The 27,181-nt window shown below is 42.4% G+C and overlaps 1 protein-coding gene and 1 pseudogene across 1 annotated transcript in view; both read right to left on the bottom strand.

Moving 5' to 3' along the window:
- GRIK1 (glutamate ionotropic receptor kainate type subunit 1) overlaps positions 1-27,181 on the bottom strand; it is a 257,589-nt gene that overhangs the window by 17,001 nt on the left and 213,407 nt on the right. Inside the window, exons 11-14 of the mRNA XM_025201340.1 lie at positions 26,385-26,608; positions 19,484-19,602; positions 15,051-15,268; positions 3,117-3,342 (exon numbers count right to left, since the gene is read on the bottom strand). Coding sequence (XP_025057125.1) covers positions 3,117-3,342; positions 15,051-15,268; positions 19,484-19,602; positions 26,385-26,608 — 787 coding nt within the window. The remainder of the gene's footprint in view (positions 1-3,116; positions 3,343-15,050; positions 15,269-19,483; positions 19,603-26,384; positions 26,609-27,181) is intronic.
- On the bottom strand, positions 13,745-13,869 carry LOC112549896 (annotated as a pseudogene).

The raw sequence follows: 27,181 nt of genomic DNA, 5'->3' as shown, positions 1-27,181 counted from the left end.
GGAAAGAGTATTTTTTCAGGGCCTATCCAGACAGATCTGTCCCAGGCTCTCTTCCCTTACAGCTTCCAGCATTCATAGGCCTAGAAACTCCTAATTTGGAACTTGCAGTCCTATTTATCATGTTTAATACTCACAATCCTGCATGTATTTGCCTAATCCTCTTTTGAACTTGGTTAAATTATCTGCCTCTACAACATCTTGTGGCAGTGAGGTCCCATAAGTTAATTACATGATGTGAAAAAGAATTGCATTTTTTTTAAACCTGTTTCCCAATAATTTCTTTGTATTTCCCCTAGTTCTGGTTTTGTGCGCAATAGTAGAATCCTAATTACCTTCTCTATACTTTAGGATTTTACAGACTTCTATCATATCCTCCCTCTGTTGTCTTTTCTCTAAACTGAAAGTCCTAGCGTATTTAGTCTCTCCTCATAGGAAGCCTCTCCATGTCCTGAACATGCTTGTTGCTTTTTACCTTTTCTACTTATCCTATGGTCTTTTGGAGTTGGGGGGACCAGAACTACACACGGTCCATGGTGGGCTCACCATGGATTTATAGTGACATGATGAAATTTTGTCTTTTGTTTTCAATTCTTTTCTTAATTCCTAACATTCTGCTTGCCATATTGACTGCCTTTCATTATGTCTGTGTTGCCTGTGGGGGGCATCAGAGTTGATCTTGGGAGGTAATTTATAGGTGTACTTTTATAATTTGTCAAGTGTACATAGAACATCAGATTAGTCCTGTTATTCTTGCAACACAGTAAAAATAAATCAATACTAATACCTCCTTTGAATAGATTGTATTTTATTTTATTTATGGCGTTCGTGTTCTGAGGTCATTAAATACCTTCACCTACTTGCTTATCTACCTGTGAAATAACTGGTAATCGTACTAGGATTAGGATTGCTAGTACATCAGCACCAGTGGAAGTAATAGTAGAATTACTGCTGGCTTGATGCATGTAACGGCATTTCTTTCTCCAACTGTATCCCTCCCAAAGTGCCTTTTTGCATATAGATTTTTGTTAGATCTACATATGTTCCACTAGAATGTTCAGAATGCACTAAGCAGGTGATTATTGCTAAGGAAGAAACAGCAGTAAAGCAGCAGTTTGGCTGTTTTTGAATGAGATCTATGTGCAAAAAACCACTCCCTCATGTCTCATGCATTCATAAAAAACAAATGGAATCACCACACCAAAAACCCCAGGAACCCTCTGTCTTTGTGATAGGAAAGGTAGAGAGAGAAAGAGAGAAAAGACACAGAGAGAGAAACACTGTCATTTTTAACATATGGAAATTGCTCATATCCTAAGGTGTTAAAGATCAGGCAAGTCCCTGGATAGATGTAAGGATTCTTTTTTTTTTTAAATCCTCTTTTCCATTTGTCTAAGAACAGGGCTGTGCTTAGACTTGGTGCATTCATTAGAATTTTTGCAGTGCACAGGCATGTGTGTTCTCCTGCAAAGTGTAGGCATTCATGTTCACGTGCACTCTTCTGAATGCACAAGTGGAGACAAGAGTACAGCTTTGGCTGAAAATCTGTCCCTCAAATATTGAGAAGGTATTTTAAGCAAAATTGATTGTGCTATAATCTGATTGTTTTGTATCCTACAAGACCACAGAGCCCTTCCCTCCTCAGATTTTATCTGTGTAGTGGGTCTCTGCAGCTTAACTTGTTTATGAATATATTTAAACTTTTTACATTTTTTAAATTTAAATTTATTCTATTACATTGACGTGGTTTATCTCAAGATGGTTGGGGATTATAGATATATATATAATTACCTGACTGAATCCTAACCTATCTTTCTTAAAAAAGCACATTCAACATACAAGAAACATCTTACAAATATATTGCACAGCTGTATTTCCAATAGATGTAGTCTCTCTGAGGATTACCATCTGTTCCCGTTCATTGTTCTTGGCTTAAACTGTTCTTCATTGTTCTTGGTTTAAAGTGTGGCATCTTTATAACAGCTATGAAACTCTTTGCCATGCATTTATCTTTATTTTGGGGGCTTTTAAACTTTTGTATCATTCTCTGGAGGGGGAGAAGACTGTTCTCACACAAGCAATAAAAATATATATATGTAAAATATTGTCTAAATGAAATACTGGCTAAAGTGCACAATAGCATAATGAAGCAGAGTTTAAGTTGCTGGAGTGCAATGTTCTGCCTCTCTCAGAGGTTGCCCACGAATAGTTCAATGGGCCAAAAGCTTTTATCCACAATATCAGTGTAAATCAGTAGCTAATTCCACTGAAGTCAATGGAATTATGCTGACAGGAGGCCTTCGAACGATGACTGCATGACTGAACAGGGCAGGGAAGGAGTTTAATTTCGAATGGCACTAGCCACACAACACCTTTTGCAGAAGAACCCAACTTTAGGAGGGAAACAAGGACATTATCTGAATTTGAATGATTAGCAACATGCAAAAGAACACTAGGAATAACAAGAAACGGCAATGAAAAAGCAGATGCTGATGAGCAGGAGTAAGGGCATTGGTTTTATAATGTACCCTACTCAAAACATAGAGACTCTCAATGTAGGCTCACAACCTTGCATTGGTGGCTTATAGAGCTATAGGTTGCATTAGAAAATGTAATAATTGCCTATGAGGCACACGATGACGTATATAGTGAAAGATCATTCCTCCCTCCTTTCCTGGAGCTTTCTGAGAAGGGCAAGGATTAGTTGTAACATTTATTATGACTCCACTAATTATCCATAAGCAGCCCTTTCTTAGTGTAATCTGAGTTTCACTGGTGCATTTTTGCAATAATCAAGGCTGGAGTAAGACTCCCAATCACTTATGAATGGGATCTTCATCCAGAGGGGCCACAGGCTATCTGACTGCTTCCTAAAGCTATATTTCATTCCTTAGATTTTGCACTTGTTTACACAAAAAAAACAGTCACCCTCTTGCCTCCGCAGAAGAACACCATTGCTGGATCTTTGATAAGAAGGCATCTCCTGGGAAATATTTTGGTAAAAGAGGGTGCCCATATGTTAGGCAAACCTTCTAATAGGTATCTAGATTTCTTGATGATTATCTACACTGTACCTCTTGAAGTCTGCTCACTGCTAATTATACTTTCATGTGGCTTACCAATAGGAGTTCCAACACCATAGCCTTTGGAATCAATGAGTCCTCCAATCTGAGTGAGATTGCAGTTTCTCTGTGTCACGTATTCTATGCTGGTCGATTCCATCAGCAGGGCATAGTCCGTTGTGAGCACACGCTGGATTCCCTCATCGTTGTTCTTCACCAATGCAGTCTGCTGCCTGCTGCTCATGAATGCCCACATTTTCTCATAAGTCGATATTTTGGATTTCTGAGGAGGGAAAATGAGGACAGAAAGATGGCAGTTGCCAAACTGTGCTTGCAAAACATTCCCCAACTCCTGTGCTGTGGATTGTGCCAATAATACTCCTGGAATGGATTGGATATCCCATTGCTTCCCACAGCACTTAGAGTCTCAGAAAAGAGGGTTTCCTCCCATGTTATTTCCATTTCCTTCTCCACTGGGTGGTGGGCTGTGAACTGGTTTCTTGCTTCCTCTTGTCCCAGTGGTGCCAGCAATTTCAGTGTTGACATGTAATCTGTGCAGTTCTTTCAGATGAGGTCTAAAACATTGCATAGATTACAGTGAATTTACAACCCAACTAACCAAAGTGTTTGGACACTCTTGTCTTGGGGGACAATTATTTCTGGCAAGGGCAGTGGTAGAACGTAGGGTTCCAAACAAGCTACTGGCTCTTTTGCATTGAAACCTTTAACTAAAAATGATGAGCTCTGAAGTGAAGTCAGGTTAGATGTCAGCTTTGAAAAAAACAGTAGATGGAAACAGAAACTTAGAAGCCAAGGTGGCGTGATATATTTTTACTTCTCCCTTTCACCACAATTCATTTTAAGATTACAATCTCTCTCCTCGAACTCATGGGAAACGTTGTGGTTGACTTCAGTGGCAGTGAGTATTTGGCCCTAACTATGCTCATGTATAAGCTTCAGGTCTTGCACTGTGAAGTAACTTTTCTGTCAAGTAACTTCACCTTAGTAATAATATAAAGGGCTGGACCCAGCTCCTCCCTGGGAGAATGGAAGAAATGTAATATTCTTCTCTATGCTATATTTTGACAAGATCCAGACACAATCATATTGCTTATCCTGAGGGAGCACAGGGATTGCTCCCCTCTTAACTCCCCTGAAGGCACAAGGAAAAGAAAAAAGAAAAGAAAAAAACTGGAATGGGTGCTTTACCTCTCCTTCCCCCTCCCCCACCTAACTTGGCACAGTGCAGAGGAGCACATTTCACAACTCTTGAGGATAGTAAAGTAGGTACCTTTTACTGAAGACAAGAGGCACTGAACCTTCTTAAATGCAATCCCTCCTGGAGCAAACCTGAAGCAGTGAGACATTGCCTCAACATGTGCTTCTGGGTTAAAGCTCCAATCTACCCTCAAAGCATTGGTTATGTACTAACATTCTTATGCTGCCCCATGCCAAGTGGGGAGCTCTGCATGAGCCCCGAAGCCCCAAGGCCGCTGCGGAAGTGGTGTCCCAGGGCTTTTCTCATCTTTTATTTCTTAAAGGGCCGGAGCTGGCCCGGGCGGGGCACGCATGGGGGACCTGAGGGAGTGAGGGGGGGGTTGGGGGCTCATGCACAGCCCCCCATGCAGCATGGGGCAGTGGGGGGCAGCAGGGATCGCCCCCCCTTCCCAGTAGCACCCGGTGAGCACCAGGGCTTTTTTTAAAGCACCAGGAGCTGGAGCAGGTGGGGTCAGCCATGGGGAGGGGGGTGCTGAAAAAGCAGGCAGCGATCGGGAGGCTGGCAGGGGTCCCCCCATGGTCCCCTCTCCCCTCCCCACCCCTAGTACTTACCAGCTGAAGTCGGCTGCAGCTCCCTGCTGCAGCCACCAGGGACTGCCTGAATCATCAAAGCACTCCAAATCTTTTCTGAAGATTCAAAGAGTTTTGAATTGATTCGGACCTTTAAATTGGTCCCCTGATTCAATTTGGATTCGGAGATTCGGCCACCGAATCAGGCCGAATCTCCTCCAAACCGAATTATTGCCCGAAGCTTCGCAGAGCCCTAGTGCTTATGGATACCTTTGTTAGGAATCTCTGGCTACATCAAAAAATATTTTTTGTATATTGTTTCATGTTTCACTCAGTGACACTGAGAGCCAGGTGATATTTTAGCAAAATTAGCTGGTGCATTATTTCGGCAACTGTTTCCAGAGTTATTCCAATGGTAGCTTAAATGTTTTAGTACTGTACAGGTCTTGGGGCCTTTTCCAGACTTGGACTTATGATCTTATCTACAGTTTCTATGAAGGTTGTTACAGATTAAGATAATACTGTCTCATTTCCTTCATTTGAATATAATGTTATAATGTCATTATGACTATTATTTTTGGTCACTGTACTCAGCTAGTTTATAGTTATTATTATCATACTATAAGGAATGTATATGATATATAGACTACCTAGCTCAGAGGCTCTCAGCCTTTTTAGATTCAAGGCACTTCTCCACAACTCTTCAAAATTTGCAGCATCCTATTTAAAAAATGAATATAAATGAATTCTGAATATTATAATATAAACAAAATCACAATGTTAATTAGTTATTAGTTGATTAGATTGTTATAATTATATTATATTTGCCTATAACAGGAAGCAAGGGTTCATGTTACTTCAAAGGAGGGGGCAGCTGGAAAAAGCTAACTGCTAGACAGAGGCTGCTCCAGGAGTCAAGGAGGCATACCTATGGCCAAACAGGGAAACATCTCAGCAGAAGAGGCAGAGCCTGGGGGCATAAACCCTGGGCCCTGGGCTGGCAAGGACAGAAGGGCACAGACCTCTGGAAAGAGAAAAATGTCTGCCTGCAGGCTTTGGGAAAAGAAGTTGCTAACATAAACAGGTGTCCAAAAAGCTGCCATGGGGCAAAGCAATACAACAGCTTAAAGACCCAGACTGAAGTAGGGTTCAAACTTTTTAATTTACGGTGGTTTGCTAGTGTTTGCATTTAGTTTAATCTGAGGAGTGGGTTGTGGCTTTGGGGGCAGTTTGCAGGCCACACATTGAGGTGTCTGGGATGCTCTGTATTGTAAGACCTGCTCTGGGCAGGGAAGGAGGCGAGGGCTGAGACCAAGTAGGTGGAGTCCAAGCTAGTGGGCCAGGGCTGGGGGGCGGAGTGGGGTGTCTCAGCTAGAGAAAAAGGTCTAGGGCCAGGAAGGCTGAAGCCAAAACAAGGCTTTAAGCCCTGAGGGGCCAAGTTCATTGGTTGGGCCAGGAGGCCCCATGAAATTGAATTGAATGACACCTGCATGGGTGTGGAAGATGGGGACAGCTGGAAGCCAGGATTAAAGCCCTTAAGGTATGCTGAGGACCAGCAGGTTGGGCCTAGGGACAATAAGGCTAGGGCTCTAAAGAAGAATGCCCAAGGGCCCAGAGCCGGTGAGACCACATTTAGAAGGAAGCCACCAGAGGGAGCTACTCTGGCCCTTTGAGAACAGCCTCCCCAGGTAATTATATCTAGCATCAAGGCATGGCAAGTGAAAGGAAGGAGATTAGGAGGGTTTGGGAGTGAGGTAGGGTAAGTGGAGCCACTAGGGGGGTACCATGGCCAGCTTTGAGGGTTGGGTCCTATCACAGAACCCTACTGGCACTGCTGCTGTGATCAGGTGGATCTGCAGAGCCAGAGCAAGAAGAAGTTGTGGCAGGAGTGTACACTGTTGCTCCAGCCCTTCCCGGTCTGACCCAATACAGTGTCTCCTGAAAAACGAGGCACAAAGGGCAGGTGGGACAGTCCCGGGTGGCTCTGTTTTCAGGAGGCACATTGGAGCCAAAGGCTCAGTGCCTGTCTTATATTATGCAGGCAGGTGCACTGGCTCTGCTGCAGCTCTTCCCAGTTTGGGTCCTAATTGCCTTCTGAACACGGAGGCATGCAGGGCTGTTTTATTTGGCAGTAGCAGCATCTGTCTCCAGGTTGCCAGTGTCACCTTGAGGTGAAATTGGCCTGCATACCTCTGTGTTCAGGAAGCACAAAGGAGCCAAACTGAGGAGAGCTGCAGCAGAACCAGTGCGCCTGCCTGCATAGGCGACTAGTGCCTCCTGATCCTTGGCGGGGGGTACCAGCAGCCGATTGCTGACCCGGGCGGGTGTGGGGGCGGGGCGCGGCGTGTACTTCAGTGGCTGATCACCACTGGTGGCAAACCAAAAGTGCTGGCAGCAAACCCGGAAGTGCCACTGGTGACTTTCTCGGCACCTCCACAATCTCAGGGGAAGCACCGGCCATCACTCCCCACTCCTCAGCCAGTGAGGACCAATCTCAGGGGAGGCACGTGCCCCCCTGTGGTCCACCTATGTGTCACCTATGCCTGCCTGCATAATAAAATGTTTTAGCTGTTTTAGCTCTTCTGGGTTTGGCTTGTGCCTAGAAGCAAGAAGCAGCTAAATTAGAAGTGGAGCATCTGTATAATGTAATCCCTTTCCTTTCTCATGTCCTTGTGACATGGCATTTATCAGAATTTGAAGATTCATTGCAAGCTAATGTGGCTGCACCCTGAGTGCTTCTTCTATGGCCTCAAACTCTTGACCTTCCAGCAGCTTACCCTAGTGTCTGTGTCACCAGATCAGGGGTTGTATAATGTAATATAGGCAGATGTGTGGCGGCACCTGTGCTGCAGCTCCTTCTCAGTTGAGCCCCACGTGCCTCCTGAAAACCAAGGTGTGCAGGGCAATTTCACCCTGCAGCAGTGTCACTGGCATCAGTGTCACAGCAACCTGGCAGGTTCTCACAGCACCCCACCTGAGAACCACTGTGTATCTGTTAAACTGTATCCCCGCTGTGCATCTGTTAAACTGTTATAAGAAATTTCTTTACCTTTGAAGTTTGGCAGTTCTGATTTCTTCTAATTCTACACTCAAGCTTGTCACATCATAGAACATGGCTAACCTTTTAAGAAGGTTAAATTGTACGTGCCATTTTACAGTCTTTCAAACTGATCCAGTAATATTTATAGGTGAGTTTGAGACCAGTCTATCAGGCTTATTGGAATCACGTATTCTGTATTCAAATAAGATTGAAAGAATGGATTTAACTTTCTGCCTTGCTAATTCCCATTTCTACACTAAAGGTGAAATGCTAAATTCTGCCCTTTGGATGCTGATGAAGGGCTCTTTGTGATTTCAGAGGAGCTGTGCATGCACACTAGAAGGCAGAATTTGGCAAACTTCATATTGTGAAATCTACTAAAATCCATTCTGATAAATGAGCCAAAAAAGAGCAAGAAAACAAAACAATCAATAGAATTACTAGAAACAGAGCTGGTCAGAATTCAAATGACAAGTTTTCATCAGAATTTGAAAATTTGGCAAGACTGATATATATTATAGAGAGAATTAAATCTTGCCAACATTCCAATGGAACTCCAGCACGTTTCAGACTGTCCGACTTTCTGATGGCTTTCTTCTCTGCTCCCAACAGAGATGGGCTACTTAGAAGTCTGTGACTCCAGGATCCATGCACATGTAAAAGGTGATGCTTTACTTTGCAGCAAATTAGTCTGCTGCACAGTAAGCATCTTGTGTTAATGCAGCCACTCAGAACTAAACTCCTAAGGGATAGGGGTTGCTGCATGAAGATCTAGTCTCATTGCTACCTTGATTTTATTTCTGTGACCATGACTGACATCCCTAATTACTGCATCACTTCTATGGAGCAGGATGTGGGGGTTGGAGGGGCGTTCACAAGACACTTGTCTATGGTAGTATGATGCATGCCACCAGAAGTCAGCTGCTCTGACTCCCTAACTGTAATAGCATCATAATCAAGGGATGTATCCAAATGTCTCCACTGACTTTTCATTAACATTTGGGGCTCCCAGAGACCATTAGACCTGATACCATTTCCCACTGTCTGGACTGAAATGAGACAGCCTCCTGGAAACCCACTGTGTTCAACCACATCTCACAGAGTCACATGTCTCAAAAGGGCTAGGCTTTTTCATATGTCTCCTCTTGTATGCTTACATTGAACCCAATTATCTTAGACTGTTGGTGCACACACAAGGGGACCTAATTAAGATCTCACAGGAAACCTTAATGCTGACATTTCCTATCATTTGAGCTTTTGAATTTGCCACCTTAATATTTCTTTGAAATAGCTTTTAAGCATGAAATTATTTATATCAGATACATGCACAGTGCTTTACAGCAATAAGAGACAGATTCATGTCTCCAGGGCGTATATAGTGTATATTTCATACATCCAAAGGTCCAATTTATCCATTACATATAATCTATTGTGCGAGCATAGGCTAGTGACTTCACTTCTGCATAATTCTATTTTCCTTCCATTCCTTTTGTTTTCTTTGTTTAGGACTCGGGGTGGAGAAAATGCAGCCCACAGTCCACATGGGGCCTGCCAGGCTATTCTATCCAGCCCACAAGGCCCCTACAAAATTTAGAAAATTAATATTTATCTGCCCCTGGCTACTGTCACGCAGCCCTTGATGGCTTGCGAAAACTTAGTAAGTGGCCCTCTGCCCAAAGTAATTGCCCACCCGTGGTTTAGGCTGTAAGGTCTTCAGGGCACAGACTGTCTTCATTATCCTTTTATACAGCACCTAACACAATAAAGCTATGATCTTGCTGGGATCCTCTGCTGTAATACATAACAATACACATATGCCAGTGATATAAATGTAATAAATTAAATTGTTCATGTATTTATTACCATGTCACCTTTGCTCTGACAAGTAATCTATATCCATTTTGTACTGAAACTAGGTATAGCATTCTTCTGCTTGTATTTGTGTAACCGTATACAGTTTCTAGCACTAGTAACTGTGGGCAAATTTTGCTGTATTTAGGTATCCATTAGATGTGTAGATGCTAAAAAAGACCCAGCTTTTTTGTGTTTGCAAAATACTAGTCTCAGTTATTAATGGCACAAAAAGTCAATGCAAAACTTGAAGGTACTTTGGGCAACTTGTTCTGACTTTTTAGCAAGCTGAATAATGCAGGACGCATTTACATGTGCATTTGCTGTAGCACCAGTTTAATTCTGGTTTACTACTTACTACAACTGCTTCCCTGCATGTGTAGATGCAGTTTTGCTTCCAATCTGCTCCTGCATCCTAGGGCCCAGGAATGGGCCTCTGCCACTGCCAGAGGGAACTTCAGGCTCTGACTGGAGCTGCCAGCAGCCTTCATCAAAAGGCAATCTCACCAACAATAAAAAACTTTCTTCTCCATGAAAATTATGTACAATGTCCTTTGTGGGCCATCCTGGTGTGGGAGGCCATGGGATGGGGGTGCCTAGGGGAAGAGCCTGGGGATAGGCGGCTGGCACCCTAGCCTCTGGTCATATCCCCTTGGGTGTACACACCATGGTGATTGGAATGAACGGGGAACTTGCCCAGGGGCAATGGTGGCTGGTGATCTCCTGGTGTAAGTGACTGCCCCTCTGGCAGCCAGTGTCCAGGATCAGCAGGGCTGGCATGTGGTTCTAGCCCCACTGAAGGCAGCTCCAGCTCCACACCTGTGGGGGGTAGGTGGGGCTACGATTAGGGGCTGGGCAGTGTGTGGCATGAAGGTGACTGCCAGGGCCAAAATGGTGTCCAGCACCTGGTAGTCATTATCCGTGGCATTCACTGTTCAGGCTAGGATGGTATTCTGCTCCCACAGTGCTTCTACCCACTCACACTCCAGGGTCAGGAGCTGCGCCTGGAACTCCTGGTCTGTCCAGTCCCACGTGTCCTCATGGGTGACATCCTCCACCCACCACCTGTCCTGGTGAGTTATGTCCTCTGCCCACCAGGCCCAAGCATATGCCAGCTGGTCCTCTGACACAATGACCAGGTGGTCCAGGAAGAGAGACCTGTCCAGGGTCCTCGTCTGGTGAGGTCAGCACATCCATAGGGCACTGGCTGTGAGTAGCAGCAACTTTGAGGCTTCATCCTGGCTGTCAAGTGCAGCCTCTACCCTGAATGTACCTGCAAGCCCTTTAGAGCCATGAGAAAAGTTGTTTGTGTGAATTTGCAACATTTCAGAGATAAGATGCTCTGTACTGGGGCTGTTTTCTACCCAGCCTCAGATTTGGGGTTGGGCATGTATGGATGCCCAGGGACCATGGTAAGTCAGCTAGGCAGGCACTGGGCCCAGGTGGCCGCTGACCGAGCCCCCTGTCCCCACTGGCTTCCCCGGCTTCCACAGTGGGGCCTCTATGGAACCTGCTCTAACACCTGCTGCCATGGGCCCAGGCCCTGCTGCTCCCCACTCTTCCTGCAGGCTATCCTAGCTCCTGTGCTTCCATCAAGCCCAAGGCACCCAGGCTCAGGGGGTAATGGGCTCCCGGATGACTGGGAAAAGGACCTCCCTGCATCCCTGCCTTCTCCACAGGGGATCTCTCCAGAGAGGTGCCCCAGGACCAGGCCCACCATGCACTGACACTGTGAGTCATGTCACAGGTGGTTCATGAGGAGCTGTTTGCGTGGACTGGAGGGTGTCCGACCTATTATGCACTGCTGCAGCTGATGGCGCTGGTGCCCCAGGCAGACCTGGCATGGAACCCTGAGCTTTAATGGTGTGGGGGGCAAGCCTGGGCTGACCTGAGACCTCCACTACCACCTGGAGGGCTAGCTGTGGCTGTGATACATGTCCCTGCCCACCTACAGCCAAGGAGGACATCGCTACCAGCATCAACACATTTCTCTGTGTGTGAGATGCCTGTTCCCATCCTGTCTGTTCCTACCTATGGGGGCATAGGCTGCTCAATAAAGTTTTGCACTGTCTCCCACCATCCTGTATGCTGTGGGGAGGGGCAGGGGGAACCTGGGGCCAGGGGAGTGCAGGTGGGCCAGGCAGGGAAGCGAGGCAGGGAGTTCCCTACCCTCAATGTGGGTCTTACCCACCCATGTGGCTGAGGCTGGTATGGCTGGCAGCTCCGCTCTGTTATGGTCTGTCTTTGCCCCATAGCACTATGAGGTCACCAGTCTCCTCCTGCAACTAGTTGGGACCCTGGATGGCAGGCATGGGTATGGCTATAGGTGCTGGCAAGGACATCATCATCATGGGTCCTGTGCTGGCTTTCTAGGCATCTGGGCCATGGGGATGTCCCTGTGCTGCTGGCCCTAGGCAGCTGCCTGCAGCACCCAGCGCAGGGGCCCAGCTTGGGAGTGGCAGCCATGTGCAAGAGGCAATGAACCTCAGTACCTGCAGCCAGTGGGCTGCAGGCACGTGCAGCTGGCCCTGGCAGCCAGAAGCTGCCTGCAGCTGGGACTGGGGGCTGGCAGGCCTGGCTGCAGCAGACTGGAGCAGCCTGGAGCAGCCTGTGGGCCTGGCAGCCAAGCAGCACTGTAGTGCCAAGCAGTGGTGCCAGGGTACAGGCAGGCTGGGGCAGCTAGCCTGTGGCCTGCCCAGGGAGACACCCTCAGGCTCCCTGCTGATGTGCCCCAGGGCTCTGCATGCCTGCAGCCTTTTAAAGGCCTGAGGAAGGAGCTTCCATAGAGGCAGCCCAGCCCTGGGGCATGAGAGGCTCCCAGCCTAGAGACCTGGGGCTAGCCTGAGGCTGGCCCCCTAATGGCAGGGCTGTCCCAGGAGCAAAGTTGCTCCCAGGTCACATCTTCATGTGTATTTTGAATTGCAAGTAAATGTGATACCTGCATTTGCATTTGCAGGTATTAAATTTATTTGCAATTAGGGGTTTTTACTGTGCAGTAAGCATGCACATGTGTAAATGTGCATGCTTATTGCATATTAAACTATGTTCCTGTGCAGTTAAGTGTCCGTTGTAGATGTGCCCACAGTTAGTTTTGCTGGTACAGAGCAGATTTTGACCTCTTGTTGACTCATCTTTCACCATGATATTCCTTGGCCAATGAGGAAACATTAGGCCAAGGATTTTTACAGGGGTGTCTCAAATGGGACCACATAGTGCTATGCAGGCCATTAGGCATTTCTTATTAAAATACAAATTACTCTAGTTGCTTTGTGATGGCTCTCTTAGGCCTCTCTTAATCGTTGTCTCCTAAAATATCTTAATGGAAATGTCATCCTGTCATTTCAAATACCAGCTACATAGTGAGGCTTTGAAAAATCATATATTATTTTCTTCAGGCACACAGACACTACTCCCTGGTGATAATGGAAACTATGAAGGGGCATTAATAAGGAAATTTACTTTTAGCTACTTAGAGCAGGGGTAGCTGTATAAACTTGAGCAAAATACTACAGCATCCTTGTTGCAAATTACCAGTTTTAATGGATGATCCAAATGTCTATACTGAGAACTCCTAATTTCCTTTGCAGGTATGTGTGTATATATATCTCTGCCACCATTTTAAAGCATGGGGACTCTGACATATGAGACACTGTGGTATTTCAATTAGAGTGGCTTTATAATTAAAGTGCCCCTCCCCTCCTACCCCTGGAGCATGTGTTAAAATGCTCCAGGGTTCAGCTCCCAGCTCTACCACAGATACCATATTTACTTGAATACAAGATGAGGTTTTAAAAGTCCCTCATTTTATATTTGTATATAAGGAAACTTCATTAAATACAATGTCATTAAACATTTGCCAAAAGTAGCATGTGCTCAGCAACAGAAACCAACTATGAAGTTGATTAAATGTAGCCAACAATGAGCATAACTATAAAACACAAGGCCCAGATTGGGCAAACATGCTCATGGGAACCTTTTTTTGGCCTTAAAAAAACCCAGGTAGATAAGAAGTGGCACTAGAACTGGAGGCACTGTAATACCAGGCTAGCACTGGGAGGGCCAGAGCCAGCTCTGACACCCTCCCCTTGGTGCCAAAAATGCTTGTTCTTAGCTAAAAGGCCAAGATGCTAATGGAAATCTACCACAATGACAGGTTAGTGCAGCCCACCTGAATAAAATAGATGATAGTGCTCATTATGTGCAGTTTCTCTCTGTGCTAACTTTTTCAAGTCATGGTAAGCCACTACATTGAATATATTTCAACTTCCTCTTTACTCCAACAGCTGAGAGTCTCCTTTCTTTCCCATTTACAGTTATTCTTGTTTCTTCACCAGCTTTAAATATCTGGCAAACATCACCAAATGGGAATCTAAACAAATTGGAATCCCTCTGTTGCCCCCTCTCTCACCCTGTTGCATACTATTAGTGTGACCCCACCCTCTATAGGAAGGACTATTTTTCCATATGTAAAGCAGGGCATCTCAGGGCATCTCATCCTCCTTGCAAGTGCTGCTTTCTTCAGGTTTGTTGACTGTCTATGAAAAATGCTCAGATATTATAATAAGAACCATGATCTTAATACTTCCCATGGCCCATTCAGTCCCTGAGTTTCCTGGTAAGGCACCAATTAAGTTGATAATTTAATATATAGTCACAGGGATTTCTTTTGTGTTTCCCATGTTTATATCTTGTTGTCTTGAGGTTAGATAGGATTGACTAATTTTATGCATGATTAATACTCATATTACAAAAAATAATGTAGTTATCTAAAAAGGCAACTAGCATTAGAAAACACTTTTTAATTTCTCTCTCTCTCTCTCTCTCTCTTTTTTCTGTATGAACTCAACCTTCTGAAGTAACCACAGCTAATTTCTTGTAATAAACTGTGAACCAAAGAGCCTCCTCCTAACAAAAACCTGTGATTAAAATTGCTGCTGAGGCTCTTTTTCCAGTTGCCCCTTTTTATCCAGGGTATGGATTTGCCTCTTAACAAAAGAAACAGGAAGTTAGTCCCCAGATTGTACAGATCTGGGAGCCAAGTTATATCAGGGACTTCCCAGTGCAATGGGACACTATTCTAAGGGGGAAGTGGGTTCCAGGGCACAGAAAAAGATTGAGCACCAGATAGTAATACCAATTGTGCTACTTCCCAGCACATTACCAGAATGAATCTTGGGGATCCTTTAGTGGTTAGTGATTTTGTAAATTTTACCAAACACGTTGTCAAATTTTCACATTCTACTTCATGCTCCTGAATTCATTAAAAAAAGGTCACAAATCTGGCAGTACAAAAGTGGGAGGCACCATCTTACCTTGAAGAAAGTCATCGTTGATCCATCTCGAACAGCCCCATATTCTATCTTGGTTTGCTTTGCCAAATCATCAGCAGAATCAATGGGAGATTCCATTCTCTCTACTGTCAGGAAAGCAGCTAGATTTGCAGTGTATGATGAGATTATGATTAAGGTAAAAAACCACCATATTCCTCCAACTATTCTGGTGGAAAGAGCCTTAGGCATCAGCTCTGATCCTGTTGCAATATCATCAAAACAATCATATTAAAACATGTTGAATGAAGCTTCTTCTTATGTTGTAGATTAGTTTTAGGAACACAGTACATTTATGATCCATAGAATAATAACATGGATTTGTACAATAATCTCACAGATGTATAGTTAACATTTATAATGGGAACACACTGTGAAGGGGATGTAGGCCATGATACATAACAAACAACATGGTTATTCTTGGGTCTAAACACCATTATGACCTGAGCTAATAGTGACTGGTGTTAGCCTTCTAGGTTCCTAGCAGGCCATACTAGATATTTATCTCCACCTTAAATGCTTGTTAATAGTATTATAACAATGTTTCTTTGGCAACTTTCATCTCAGATCATACCTCACCTACCAAGTAGAAGAAATGCCTAAAACAATATATTTGTCTTGCACCTCTTATTTACATGTCTAGGTACAGTTTTGCAGTCGTCACTCATATGAGCAATACAGTGCAATCATAGTAGTCATGTAACAGTAGTAGTACTTTATATGAATAGCAGGATCAAAATCTGAAAAGTTTCTTTATAATTTAGGTTTTAAAATTTATGGGCATTCAAGGGAATATACAGTCCTATCTTTATTTCTATACCATAATGCAAGTTTATGACTAGCAATTCATCCCAGTTTAGTGGCTACATGGATGAGTAAGAGTTTAGAAATATCTTACTGCACACCACACATTAGTAAATATAGGGACTTGTTTTTGTCATAAGAAAAAAGCAACACAAACAGGATGCTAGGGCAACAGCCAGCTAGGGCAATACGGGAATAATTTGATTTTTTTTCATATTATTTTAATGGCACGTGAATGGATTAGGAAGATTGAAATTAGGCCTCACTTGGCAGCTTACTATTTCTCTAACATTATGGGCCAAATTTTATGCTGACTTACACTGTACACAACCCCACTGATTTCAATAGATGGGTAAGACTTAGCTCTGATTCAGGAAAGTTCTTAAGCATGTGCTTTTATCCCATTGGCTTCAGTTTAATATCAACCTTAAAGACTTGCCAATTGTTTTGTGGAATGAGGGTGGACATAAGCAGATGCTTAAGTTCTTGCAAATGCAGGGTGGGCCATGGGAGGGGGCAAAGAATGTACAGAATAGGATCCAGATCCAATATTCATTCTGTATATTGGAGAGAAGATTGTTGTTGAAATATTGTGTCTTTGAAGCTACATTATGATTTATGTAAATGCTCTAAATGTGTCACTAAAGATATTTAAGAGGCTGGAAGATTTTTGGCATAAAATGTTTTGTGATTTTTGGCATAAAAATCTGTGATTTTTGGACTGAGACTGGAAGAGTAATAACATGTCAAACAATATGAGCTTTTTTAGGGTTTTTTCTATAAATATATACACATCTCGGTTAAAGGTCAGAGCTAATCATAGCCTGAGGCTTTGAATGGGCTGATAGAGGTACCAAACCACAAGAACAGACACTCGGCCTTGTGTAGCCTTTGTACAGATCTTAAACTAAGCCAACAGCCTAAAAATGAAGTCTCTTATTTAATTTTCAGAATCCTAAATTTCTCATATCAAGAGCTGTAGCTTCATCCAGATTTCCATTTGTTATTTGTGTTTGTCTTGGTGCTTTATTAGACTAGATTTTGTTGTAATAGTGAAACATGGTGGTGGGGGGGAAGGCATGTTCACCACTCAGGATGTTTTCTGTTTATTTTTAAAATCTATGTTACACAGCAAGCATGAAAACAGGCTGCTAAGAATGCTTTTTCAGAACTTGGTGGTGGTGGTATTTTTTCTAAAAGCCCCAAGTGTAATAGACTATATATTTGGTAGTTAGACACTAATTCAATACCTAATTTTAATATATAGATACAGTAATAGCTAGCTGAATTTCAGAGACTGTAGAAACCTACCTAAATCTGTTAGTGTAGCCTGATCATTACATGTACATGATAAAAGATGGAAGCAGAATTGTGGCTAAATTCTAAAAGCTCCAGTTAAAAAAAATTAGTTGTGTAAAAGAAACAGAAAATCTTTAACCTAATTAAACTCAGGACAGTAAGTTTTAACTTGCCATTAAGTGTTTATAAGCAAGGATTATAATGTGAGCTGCTGAGTACCCTCCTCTGTCCTATCAGGTAAAGAGGGAGTTGAGTGGGGCTCAGCATCTCACAGGATTAGGCCTATGATTATTTCAATGTTCACCATATTTTCAGTCCTGAATTCAGCAAAGCTCTTAAATATGCACTTTAGCTTTTCACTTAATCTTGTGGGATTTATACCTTTTGCTGAATTGGGGCTTTGGTCAATAACCTGGTTTTCTGAAAATAATAGTTTCCCACATGCTTTTTGATTGCCCTACTATTTACTATTCAAGTAAAAATAAAAGTACACCACGCCAGTATCTCTTTAAAAACAGATGACAAGTCTGGGTTGAGAACTTCAGGGAAATGGGGAAATAACATTTAAATAAAAAATGTTACTAGCAAAATTCAGGGTCAGAGACAATACTTGCTGAAGTCTCTCTAGTGCCTTTTACGGCAGACATGACAGCCAATCCTGATCCAGACTTTGCTCACGCTCTGTAGAAAAGAGAAAGTCTGATCATCACATTTTAAAATTTAAGAAACAAATGGCTTCCAATCAAGCACAACAAGCAGCTTCTGTTAACAAGAAAGAGCAAAACAATAGATGCAGAGTTTAGCAACCATTCATCTCTTGTTCAAACTCTACATGTTAGTGATGGTCCACTTACAGTCACATGTACCACAAGTTTGTACATGGAAACATTTGCTTTCCTTACAAATGTTTGTTGTTTTTTTTTAAGATTCTTAAAAGACAAGCAGAGTCTGGTTGGGGCTGACTGTCATGTACCCAAGGTAGTGGTAACTAGCAGACACTGCATCCCACGGTTTGCTGTGGATGATGGTAAACTCCAAAAGGCAGGACATTAAAACACAAAATATTGGGTAACTCTAATACACAGGTCAGTCACAATTATATATACACATACCCGCCTGATACTGTAAAACCTTAGTCTGTGTTTACTAATAAGATGGGGGTGGGAGGAGGGATTTAAACCCCCAAAAAACATCTGGACATCTTTTGTCCAAACACCTTCAAAATAATTTCTGTAAGGAATATATATGTCTTGGGAATACATACATAGATCAGTAAAATTGTGTGCATATGTTATCCTAGTTACAATACAAAAGTGCTTCTCTGCCATGTGTAAGAACATTTCTTTCATATTTTTTTTTACAAAATCCAAATTGTTATTAGAGAGCAGAAGAAAAAAAATCACACTTAAATGACTGCATAGATGATTTTATATTCCTTACCTAAATAGTTGGGAATCTAATACCAATGCATTGCAATGATTTCTTCTTTCTGGTTTTGTGTTACCGTTTTCTGGTTTAGTTGGGTCAACTTGAAGTTTTCCAGAAAATATTTTACGTGTGTTGAATGAACCCTAGGATTGGTGAATAGCCCTTTACTGGGAAGCTTTAGAACACATGTTCTAACCAAATGTGCTTTAATATATGTCTCTCCTAGACTTTGCACATCAATTGCACTTCACTACCCTTCTTTGTCAAACAAGTATTTGTGTGCCATTTCCACAATCAGCAGCAGCTGGGACTTGTGACTATGTTAACACTTGTAGGGTTGGATGCATTTACAAAAAGAGGGGACTCAAACCTGCAGAAAAGCCAGAAGTGTTTTGGTTTGTGTTTTAAACAAAATGTTTGACAGGAGGCAATAAAACCTAGCAACCTTTCTGAGGAAATGGAATCCTATTTCTTGCAGTGCTGTTAAAGGATGCTACTGCCTAGGCTAGGAAGAAGCCTCTCTTAAAAGTAATTTCCCTGTTTTCGGTCCTTTGACTTATCTAGGAACACTAAACTCCTTTTCGGTGCAAATAACTTTGTAGTCATCTTGCTGTTCGCTACAGAAACTCCTAGCTAGTAGATTTTCCACTTTACTGTATATTTTCCCTTTCTTCTTCTGTACCACTGTTTTGAACTGTAACAGGTTCTTCTTTCATTTCCCTTCCCCCTCCCTACTCTAGCTTCACTAATATGTCATCTGTTTTTTTTCAATTTCTGAAATCAGGTTTTACAGTATGTGTTATAGCTACAGATGGTGGAGTTTACCAGCACAGAAGCCCTTGAGCAAACTGTGGGATGTGTGCAAAAAGGAGGTGTAACCGGTGTACCTTGCTGCATGAGAGCTCCAACTCCAAACCAGAAACTATTTAGTAAAGTAAAATTGTTTTCCACCACATCTGAGTCAGGGTTGCACGGGTGGGGGTTATACCACTCATAGGGTGTAAACCTGTGGCAGTTAACAGAAACAGTCTGTAAACATCAGATAAAATACACGCTGAGCCAGCAAACCTGCTGCACAATGCAGAAAATAAAAAAGATTAATGAAGAAAATAAAGAACCAAAATTAAAGGCCATATTTATAAATGCCCTGCTACAGTATGGACGCTGCATAGCAGCACTGCAATGCAGGGAGTGGTTTTCAGAGCTCTAGTTGAGCACCATCCCTGCTACATTCATCCTATTGCTTTCTAACCAGAATCTTCAAGATAAAACTTCTGCATCTATCCAAGTTCCCAGTCACTTGGCTAGTCACACAATTGATGAACTTCAAATAAACAAGTTGATGCACAGAATCCATGTACCTGCTCCCTGGTGAATCATTAAGGAGGCAATGAAAGAATAACGACACTCTTAAAACCAATGATTTTGGAGTAGCCCCTCTTTCCCTATATATGTGTGTGTGTGTGGGTAGGTGGATGGGTGTGTACACACACATGCACGCACGCACGCACATAAAGAACCAGCATTGGTCACAATGAAAACCATAGTACAAGACATACTGATGTTAAGGCATTAATTTTTGTGCCACTCAATACTCGTTATTGGAGAGAGTGTTTAGTGTACAGAGTTACTGCTAAACTGATGCTTCTCATTTAAAGGAGTTCTGGGGTAATTTTAGTGCTTTAAAGCCAGAGGGTTATCTTTTCAGTATCGTGTCGGAAATTGGGTAGACAATTTCCCATTAATGAGTGGAAGAATTCCACTCAATTCCCTATGCACCTTGCTGAAAAAGCAGAATATACCCCCTTATGGTCTGCAAAATACTTGGCAAAGTTACTTTAAGGACTGGTGCCCCCTACCCCATGGTACCCTGCCTGCTGTTGCTTTTCGCTACTGTATGGCATACAACATACTTTTCTATAAACTATATGAATATAGCTTTAACTGACAATGTCATGCCAATACATTTTAATTACTGTTTCAACAATATAATTAAGCCTTGAATTTATGCACTGTTACAACCAGAGTGCCTTGCTAAGCTTCAGTAATGAACATTGATAGTAATGAACCCACTAATTGAAACAGTATATAGCTTAGGATGCCATTAGCTGAACAATATCATCATTACTAGTACAATGGTTGGGGAAAAAAAATAATTGCAACAAAAGGGGCAGTATAGGGATTCAAGAGAAGAACTTTCTGCCTATGCTGTTTTTTTTTAAAAGCCCTTATGTTTGAATAAGTATTTCAAACTGTGATAGAAAAATGAAAACTAACTGTCCTATAATCAACTGCATTGTTCTTAACTAGATCTGTGCACAAAAGCTGGAACACTGGTACAAGACCTGTGCACCATCCAAATCCCACGCAAGCCATCAGAAGGCACAGGCCTGATGTAAAGTGTTCACTCACACTAATTTAGAGTGCTGACATGGGTGAGTACAGTGATAACTGGGCCTGATCTTGCTGAGGTTTATGAACTGCATAATGGCGTGGCACTGGCCTCTTAGATTCTTTCATGTAATAAGCATGTTCTGAAAAGCAGACAAATGGGTCAATCCTCAAAGCAGCAAATGGAAATGGCTAGAAAACAGCATTGAAATTCAGACAGAATATTTCTGACAGGCTAGAAAGGTTTTGTTTTATTTTATGTTATTGGAAGAGTAAAGTTAACTTCAATGAATCTTTTAAAAATGTTGTAGTAGTCTACCTGTTACTTTTTCACTCCTATAATAAAAAATTATTTCCTCATTGTATTCTACAAGCTATAAAGTGTGCTGTATGAAATGATGATGCAATTAACAGAGAAGACGAAAGAGCAAGGATTCTAGTCCAGAATTTGCTTGGCCTACCCTCCACTAGGAAATACTTCTGTGGACTTTCCAGTTTTGCTGCCATCAATTCAACTCTACCTATGATAGCAAGAACAGGAGCACTAAAGGTCAGAGATCACTGGCATTTAAGCACCATGTCATATGGACTAGAGTGAGCAAAGATGGCCCAGCTCCTATGTTGGTGTTTCCACCATTTTTACTATTGATAGAGTTGAAACATTACAAGCAATAGAAGGAAATCTTGGCAGAAAATTACAATTATACTCATAGCTAATGTGGCATTGAAAAGGAGAAACTGTAAATCTCTCACTTTACAAATCTAAAATGTATTGTTCTTGAAATGAGTACACATTAATAAAAAGTAACAATGACTGGGCTACATATGATTTAAAGAGAAATAAGATTTAACTGAAAAATCACATCAGAAAAATCTTTAGACACAATATTGATCTTTCCATAAAGATTATCCCTGAATATTTCTCTTCAATGAGTTGATATAGCAAGAAGCAATTATCTTTTTGATTTTGATTAAAGCCCAGTTAGAATACTGGATCTGACTTTCATTTCAAGTAGCTAGCCAAAAGGTTCTTAAGCATGTGTACCACACAAAGCTGATCATTCTCAGTTGAAAGCAAACTTGAAAATGTGGTCTCACTGCCTTTTTCTAGATCAGGGTTGTCCAACTTCTAAGGCCATGGGAGCCATCAGCAGCGGCAACATGCTGTACAAGCTGCACCAGGAGCACTATGCAAAGCCCCTCCCTGCCCCACAACAGCTTCACTGGATGTGCCCCCACCACTGCACCATGTAGGATGCACAAGTGCAATACACCCCTGTGCAATGCATGCTGGCATGGTTCTCTCCCCACCCCATGCACCACATAGGTGTGACTCCCACTGCCACACATGGCCACAAACTTTCCCTTAGCTCCTCATACTGCTATGCTATACTTTTCCAGCCCCTCAGGCAAAGGCAGGATATGGCAGCCAGAGGAGAGGGCAGGGAGCGTGGGGACTCCAGCTGCTATGGCAGCTGTAGTAATGGAGGAAACAGTAGCTGGGTGGGAATCTGGGGTGGGGGCACACCTTAACCCCTTCCAGGCTGCCAGATGGACAGCCCTGTGCTAGATGTATATTGAGAACCCTGCTTCTTGGAGCAAATTTCAATGACAGATACACAGTGTTTGTGTGAATACCTTCAGTCTAAATATTTGCCAGCTAATTTGGCACTGGCTTTAAGCATAAGTATAACTAAGCACTGAGACATGTTTAAGTCCCATCAATATGAGGAGGACTTAAATATGTCGTTGTAGGTAAGCAGGTGTTTTGCTGAATTGGCACTTTAGTCCCTGTTTTCCTGAAATAATTAATTAAGAAGAATAACAAAGTTTGATATCCTGCAGGCTGTTTAAAAATGACTGAGAAATTAAGAAATACCAAAATTACGCAGGCCAACATAGTGGTCTTATCTTATCTGTGTCATAATTTGGAGCAATGTGTAGCAGTTTAGATCATGAAACCAACAAGCCACACAGCAGCATTTTCCTGCTTTTCTTTTGTTTTCATTTGGCTATATGCCTGGCTATGGCCCTCTGGGCAACTCTGGGGTCACTTAGAAAATCCAGAGTGCTCTTTTACATCCACTGCTTTGTCTGCTTTCTCTATGAAGCTCTCCTAGAGAGCTGAACACGTGAGAATAACTTGGGCTTTGTTTTGTATTTCTTCCTCTGCTTGCTGGGGGTGGGAAGGGAGAGGGAGGAGAGTAGGCCCTGAGACGTTTTCAGTTATGGTACACAACAATTTAAAAAAAGAAAAATCAATCTGTCAGTGATTGGCAGATTTAATATTAGTCATGAATGAGATGATGATTTCTGTGCAGTTAGAATTATTATTTATGGCACATTAAGCCATTGCAAGAGCTTGTAGGGAATAATGACTAATTGCATACACTCCTATGGCTGAAATTTAATTAAATGAACTTTCTCTCACCCTTGGCCAACACTCATAGCTTGTCCCAGGAACCCCCATTCTGGCCAGCTTAAAACAAAATAGTGAAGTCCACAAATGATTGATCTTCACTTTAATCCCACTTGGACACTGGTGCTGAAACCAGCATGTAGGCAAACCTTCATATATAATGGGAGAGAATGTGTTTGGAAAGTGTGTCCACTTGAAAAGCAAGCTGTTCAGAAGATTATGAAGAAATATATAACCAAGACAAATTGACCTTAGTGGAACTGCTCTTGTGAATAAGGATTTTTAGAATCAGAGCCTTGGATTAAAGGAGAACATAATGGGAGAGGGGAAGGGAGGACTCACAACAAAAGTGGTTAACTAATGCATGATAAAGTAAAGCTAACCACACTTGATCATGCATCAGCAGCTACATGACAAACAGGTCCAGGGAGTTGATACTTCCCTTCCATGAGGCATTGGTCAGGCCACAGTTGGAGTACTGCATCCAGTTTTGGGTACAGTATGTCAAGAGGGATGTGGATAACCTCGAGAGGGTCCAGAGGAGGGCCACTCGTATGGTTAGGGGCCTGCAGGCAAAGCCCTACGAGGAGAGACTGAGGGCTCTGGATCTCTTCAGCCTCTGCAAGAGAAGGCTGAAAGGTGATCTTGTGGCTGCCTACAAATTCATCAGGGATAGGGCAGCAAGGAACAGGAGATGCTCTGTTTACCAGGGCACCCCTTGGACTAACTAGGAACAATGGCCACAAACTGGTGAGAGCAGATTTAGGCTGGACATCAGGAAGAACTTCTTTATGGTAAGGGTTGCCAGAATCTGGAATGGGCTCCCAAGGGAGGTGGTGCTCTCCTCTGCCTTGCAGGTCTTTAAGAGGAGGCTAGACATGCACCTGGCTGGGGTCACATAACCCCAGTGCTCTTTCCTGCCCAGGACAGGGGGTCAGACTTGATGATCTACTGAGGTCCCTTCTGACCCAAACATCTATGAATCTATGGGTTCAACTGAAAATGACAGGTAGATTGAACCCTCCCAGCATGAATTGTTTTCCCTTTTCCTTTCTAGCCTGTTTCAGATTTCTATGAATGTATAAACTCATCTGAGAATTTAATGGGAAGCCTGACAGGATATATACAGATTATAATAATCCAAATTATTGCTTCTGATAATGCAGCTATTATTTTATTATATTGTTCTTTCAGCATGTTCTTTAAATAAAACAGGAACATCTTAATTGACTTTTAAAATCTGTTTAAACATTTGAAATATTTTGCAATGTTTACATTTCATTTTTAGTCTGATATGAAAAATGCATTGAATTTCCCTAATACAGCTTCATAATTTTATGTAGAATGCTTACATATGCTAAACCATGAAGAATTATCTGGTTTGAAATTTGCTTTTTTTGGACTTGCTGCAACTGATGCTTATTTTGTAAATTCTTAAAGGGAAAAAAGATATTTGGAAACTACTCATTAAATTTTATGCAAAATAAAACTCTTAGTAATGGAATGGTTGGAAAAGTATGTTAAGAGAAAACCCAAACCTCTAATCTTGGAGCGTGTCTAATATGACAATGGCATAGATGCCTGATTCCACAAAACTTTACTCAAATAATTCTTACTTAACCTCATTGCAACTACTGATCTAAGGTGACCATAGACATGAATATGGACTACTTACATAAAGCCATTGGAGCACTGGAAAATAATATAACTAGACTGTCAATCCTTTTTTTTTTCCTTCTTCTTTTCATACATTTTGTTTTTAAGCAAAATTTGTTGAACTTGTCAAAATCAATTTCCTCCCTCAAGTTTCTATATCTTCTTCATTCTGTTTTTATTGTACTCTTCTTTGATGGTTTGGGGTAGATTGTTAGTTGAAATCTTTATTTAGGAAAACACTTAAGCATGTATTTAATTGTAAGCCCATGTTTAAGTCCTATTTAAGTTGAACATATGCATTCTTAAGTACCTTCCTGAAGAGGGGCATAACTTGGAATTTGCTACTGCAAGGGGCTGAGCACACATGCCTCTCTCTCAGTTGTCACTGGAGGTGTTCAACCCCTCACAACATCAAGGCCTTGGGTATTCACTTGTGTTATCTTGAATTTTCAGAGTGAATTGATCTGAGCTGATTTCTGCCCTTCAGCAAACAGCTTTTCATGTTCTCTTTCTTTGCTTTTAACTGAATGCACCATCCTGGTTTAAAAGAGTAGTACTTCTACAGAAATCACTAAATGTTGAAAGCAGCGGTATTCAACATTTTTATTTCTATTAAATGCTGATAAATTAACAATGACAATTTTCTCAGACATTTTCCCCTCTATTCTAGGAGTAGACCACCTTTTGGTGTGCACTAGGACTCAGCCACCATTACTTCTTGTCTCCATGGTGGCACAGAGTGCCCACAACCAGCACTTGTCTCTGTGCCAGCATGGGACAACTGTCCAAAGCTGATGCTCCCTGCTGCTGAATCCCCACATCCACAGGTCAGATCCACTAGTTACGTGGGCTGGCAGGCCATAGGTTACCAGCCCCTGGCCTATCCAGTTCTTAAAGGAAAACCACATCACGTGTTGAAAGAGAGTATATAAAAATTATAGCAGGGGTATAGGTTGTAGCCGTGTTGGTCTAAGGACCTAGGCAGACAAGGTTCTTTGGGTGAATTTGGTATCTTTTATTAGACCAACCCAAATAGTTGGAGAATAGTTATTAAGCAAGCTTCTGGGTTCAAAACCCGAAAGCTTACTTAATAACTATTCTCCAACTATTTGGGTTGGTCTAATAAAAGATATCAAATTCACCCAAGGAACCGTGTCTAAAAATTATAGCAGTATTTGTATCAAAATGCAAAACTCCCATCTCAAATGCAGTGTTTGGGAACTGACTAAAGCTGCAAGAATATAATTCAGCTGTGTGTATTTCATGTGCCACTGCAACACGTAATTAATGTGGTCAAGTCTCAATGAAGTCTCTGAACTTACCTGGCAATGACAAAGAGTACACAACTGACTCCCAGGCAGGCTAGGAGGACATACATCCAAATATCAGGAGAAAGAGGGTTTAGAAAAGAGAAAACACCAGGATTTGTGCCATTTGGCTTCCGGTACAAAATACTGATTCCCAGCGTCATGAAGGGCTTGGAGAAGTCAATTACTTTCTCCCTTACGTAGGTAATAGTGAGAGGAGCAACTGCCAGATCAGCTTTCTGGGAACACAAATTGGAAAAGAGTCTCATTTTCTTTTGCATTCAACAAGCATCTCTCTATTCCTTCCAGTTTCCCCAAGGTTATTAGAGAAACTAAAACAAACATAAGTAATTCTGTCTAGTAGCTGAACTATAAGTGCAAAATAAAAATTCATCATTTCCTTATTCAAAGTCACTATGGGAAAGAAGAAACTTCTTCATTGTGAGCTATCGTGATTTGTGTGAAACTGAAAGAGTTTGTGTTTAAAATATAGAGCATAACATAATGGATAATTAGGACATTACTGGATTTATGCAATTCTAAAATTTCCCCCCCCCCCCTCCCATTTAATGTGGAGGGAAGACCCTCACCTTCAAATTGAGTACAAGTGCAGTGCAGGGCAGGTGGCTGCTGCAGCCCCAGCCCCAGCCCCAGCTCCAGCTCCAGCTCCTACCTTGGGTTAGGGCTATAGCTGCAGCAGCTTCCTTCTTCCCCACCCCCACTACACCCCTCATCCCTTCCCAAGCAGCCTCTGCTCCCACCCCTCTCCCTCCCCCTTTATCTTTGCTCCATGCTGGCAGGCTCCATCCACT

Source organism: Alligator sinensis, unplaced genomic scaffold (genome assembly GCF_000455745.1).
Source record: "Alligator sinensis unplaced genomic scaffold, ASM45574v1 scaffold373_1, whole genome shotgun sequence".
Lineage (NCBI taxonomy): Eukaryota > Metazoa > Chordata > Crocodylia > Alligatoridae > Alligator > Alligator sinensis.
This window is presented reverse-complemented; position numbering and strand designations above follow the sequence as displayed.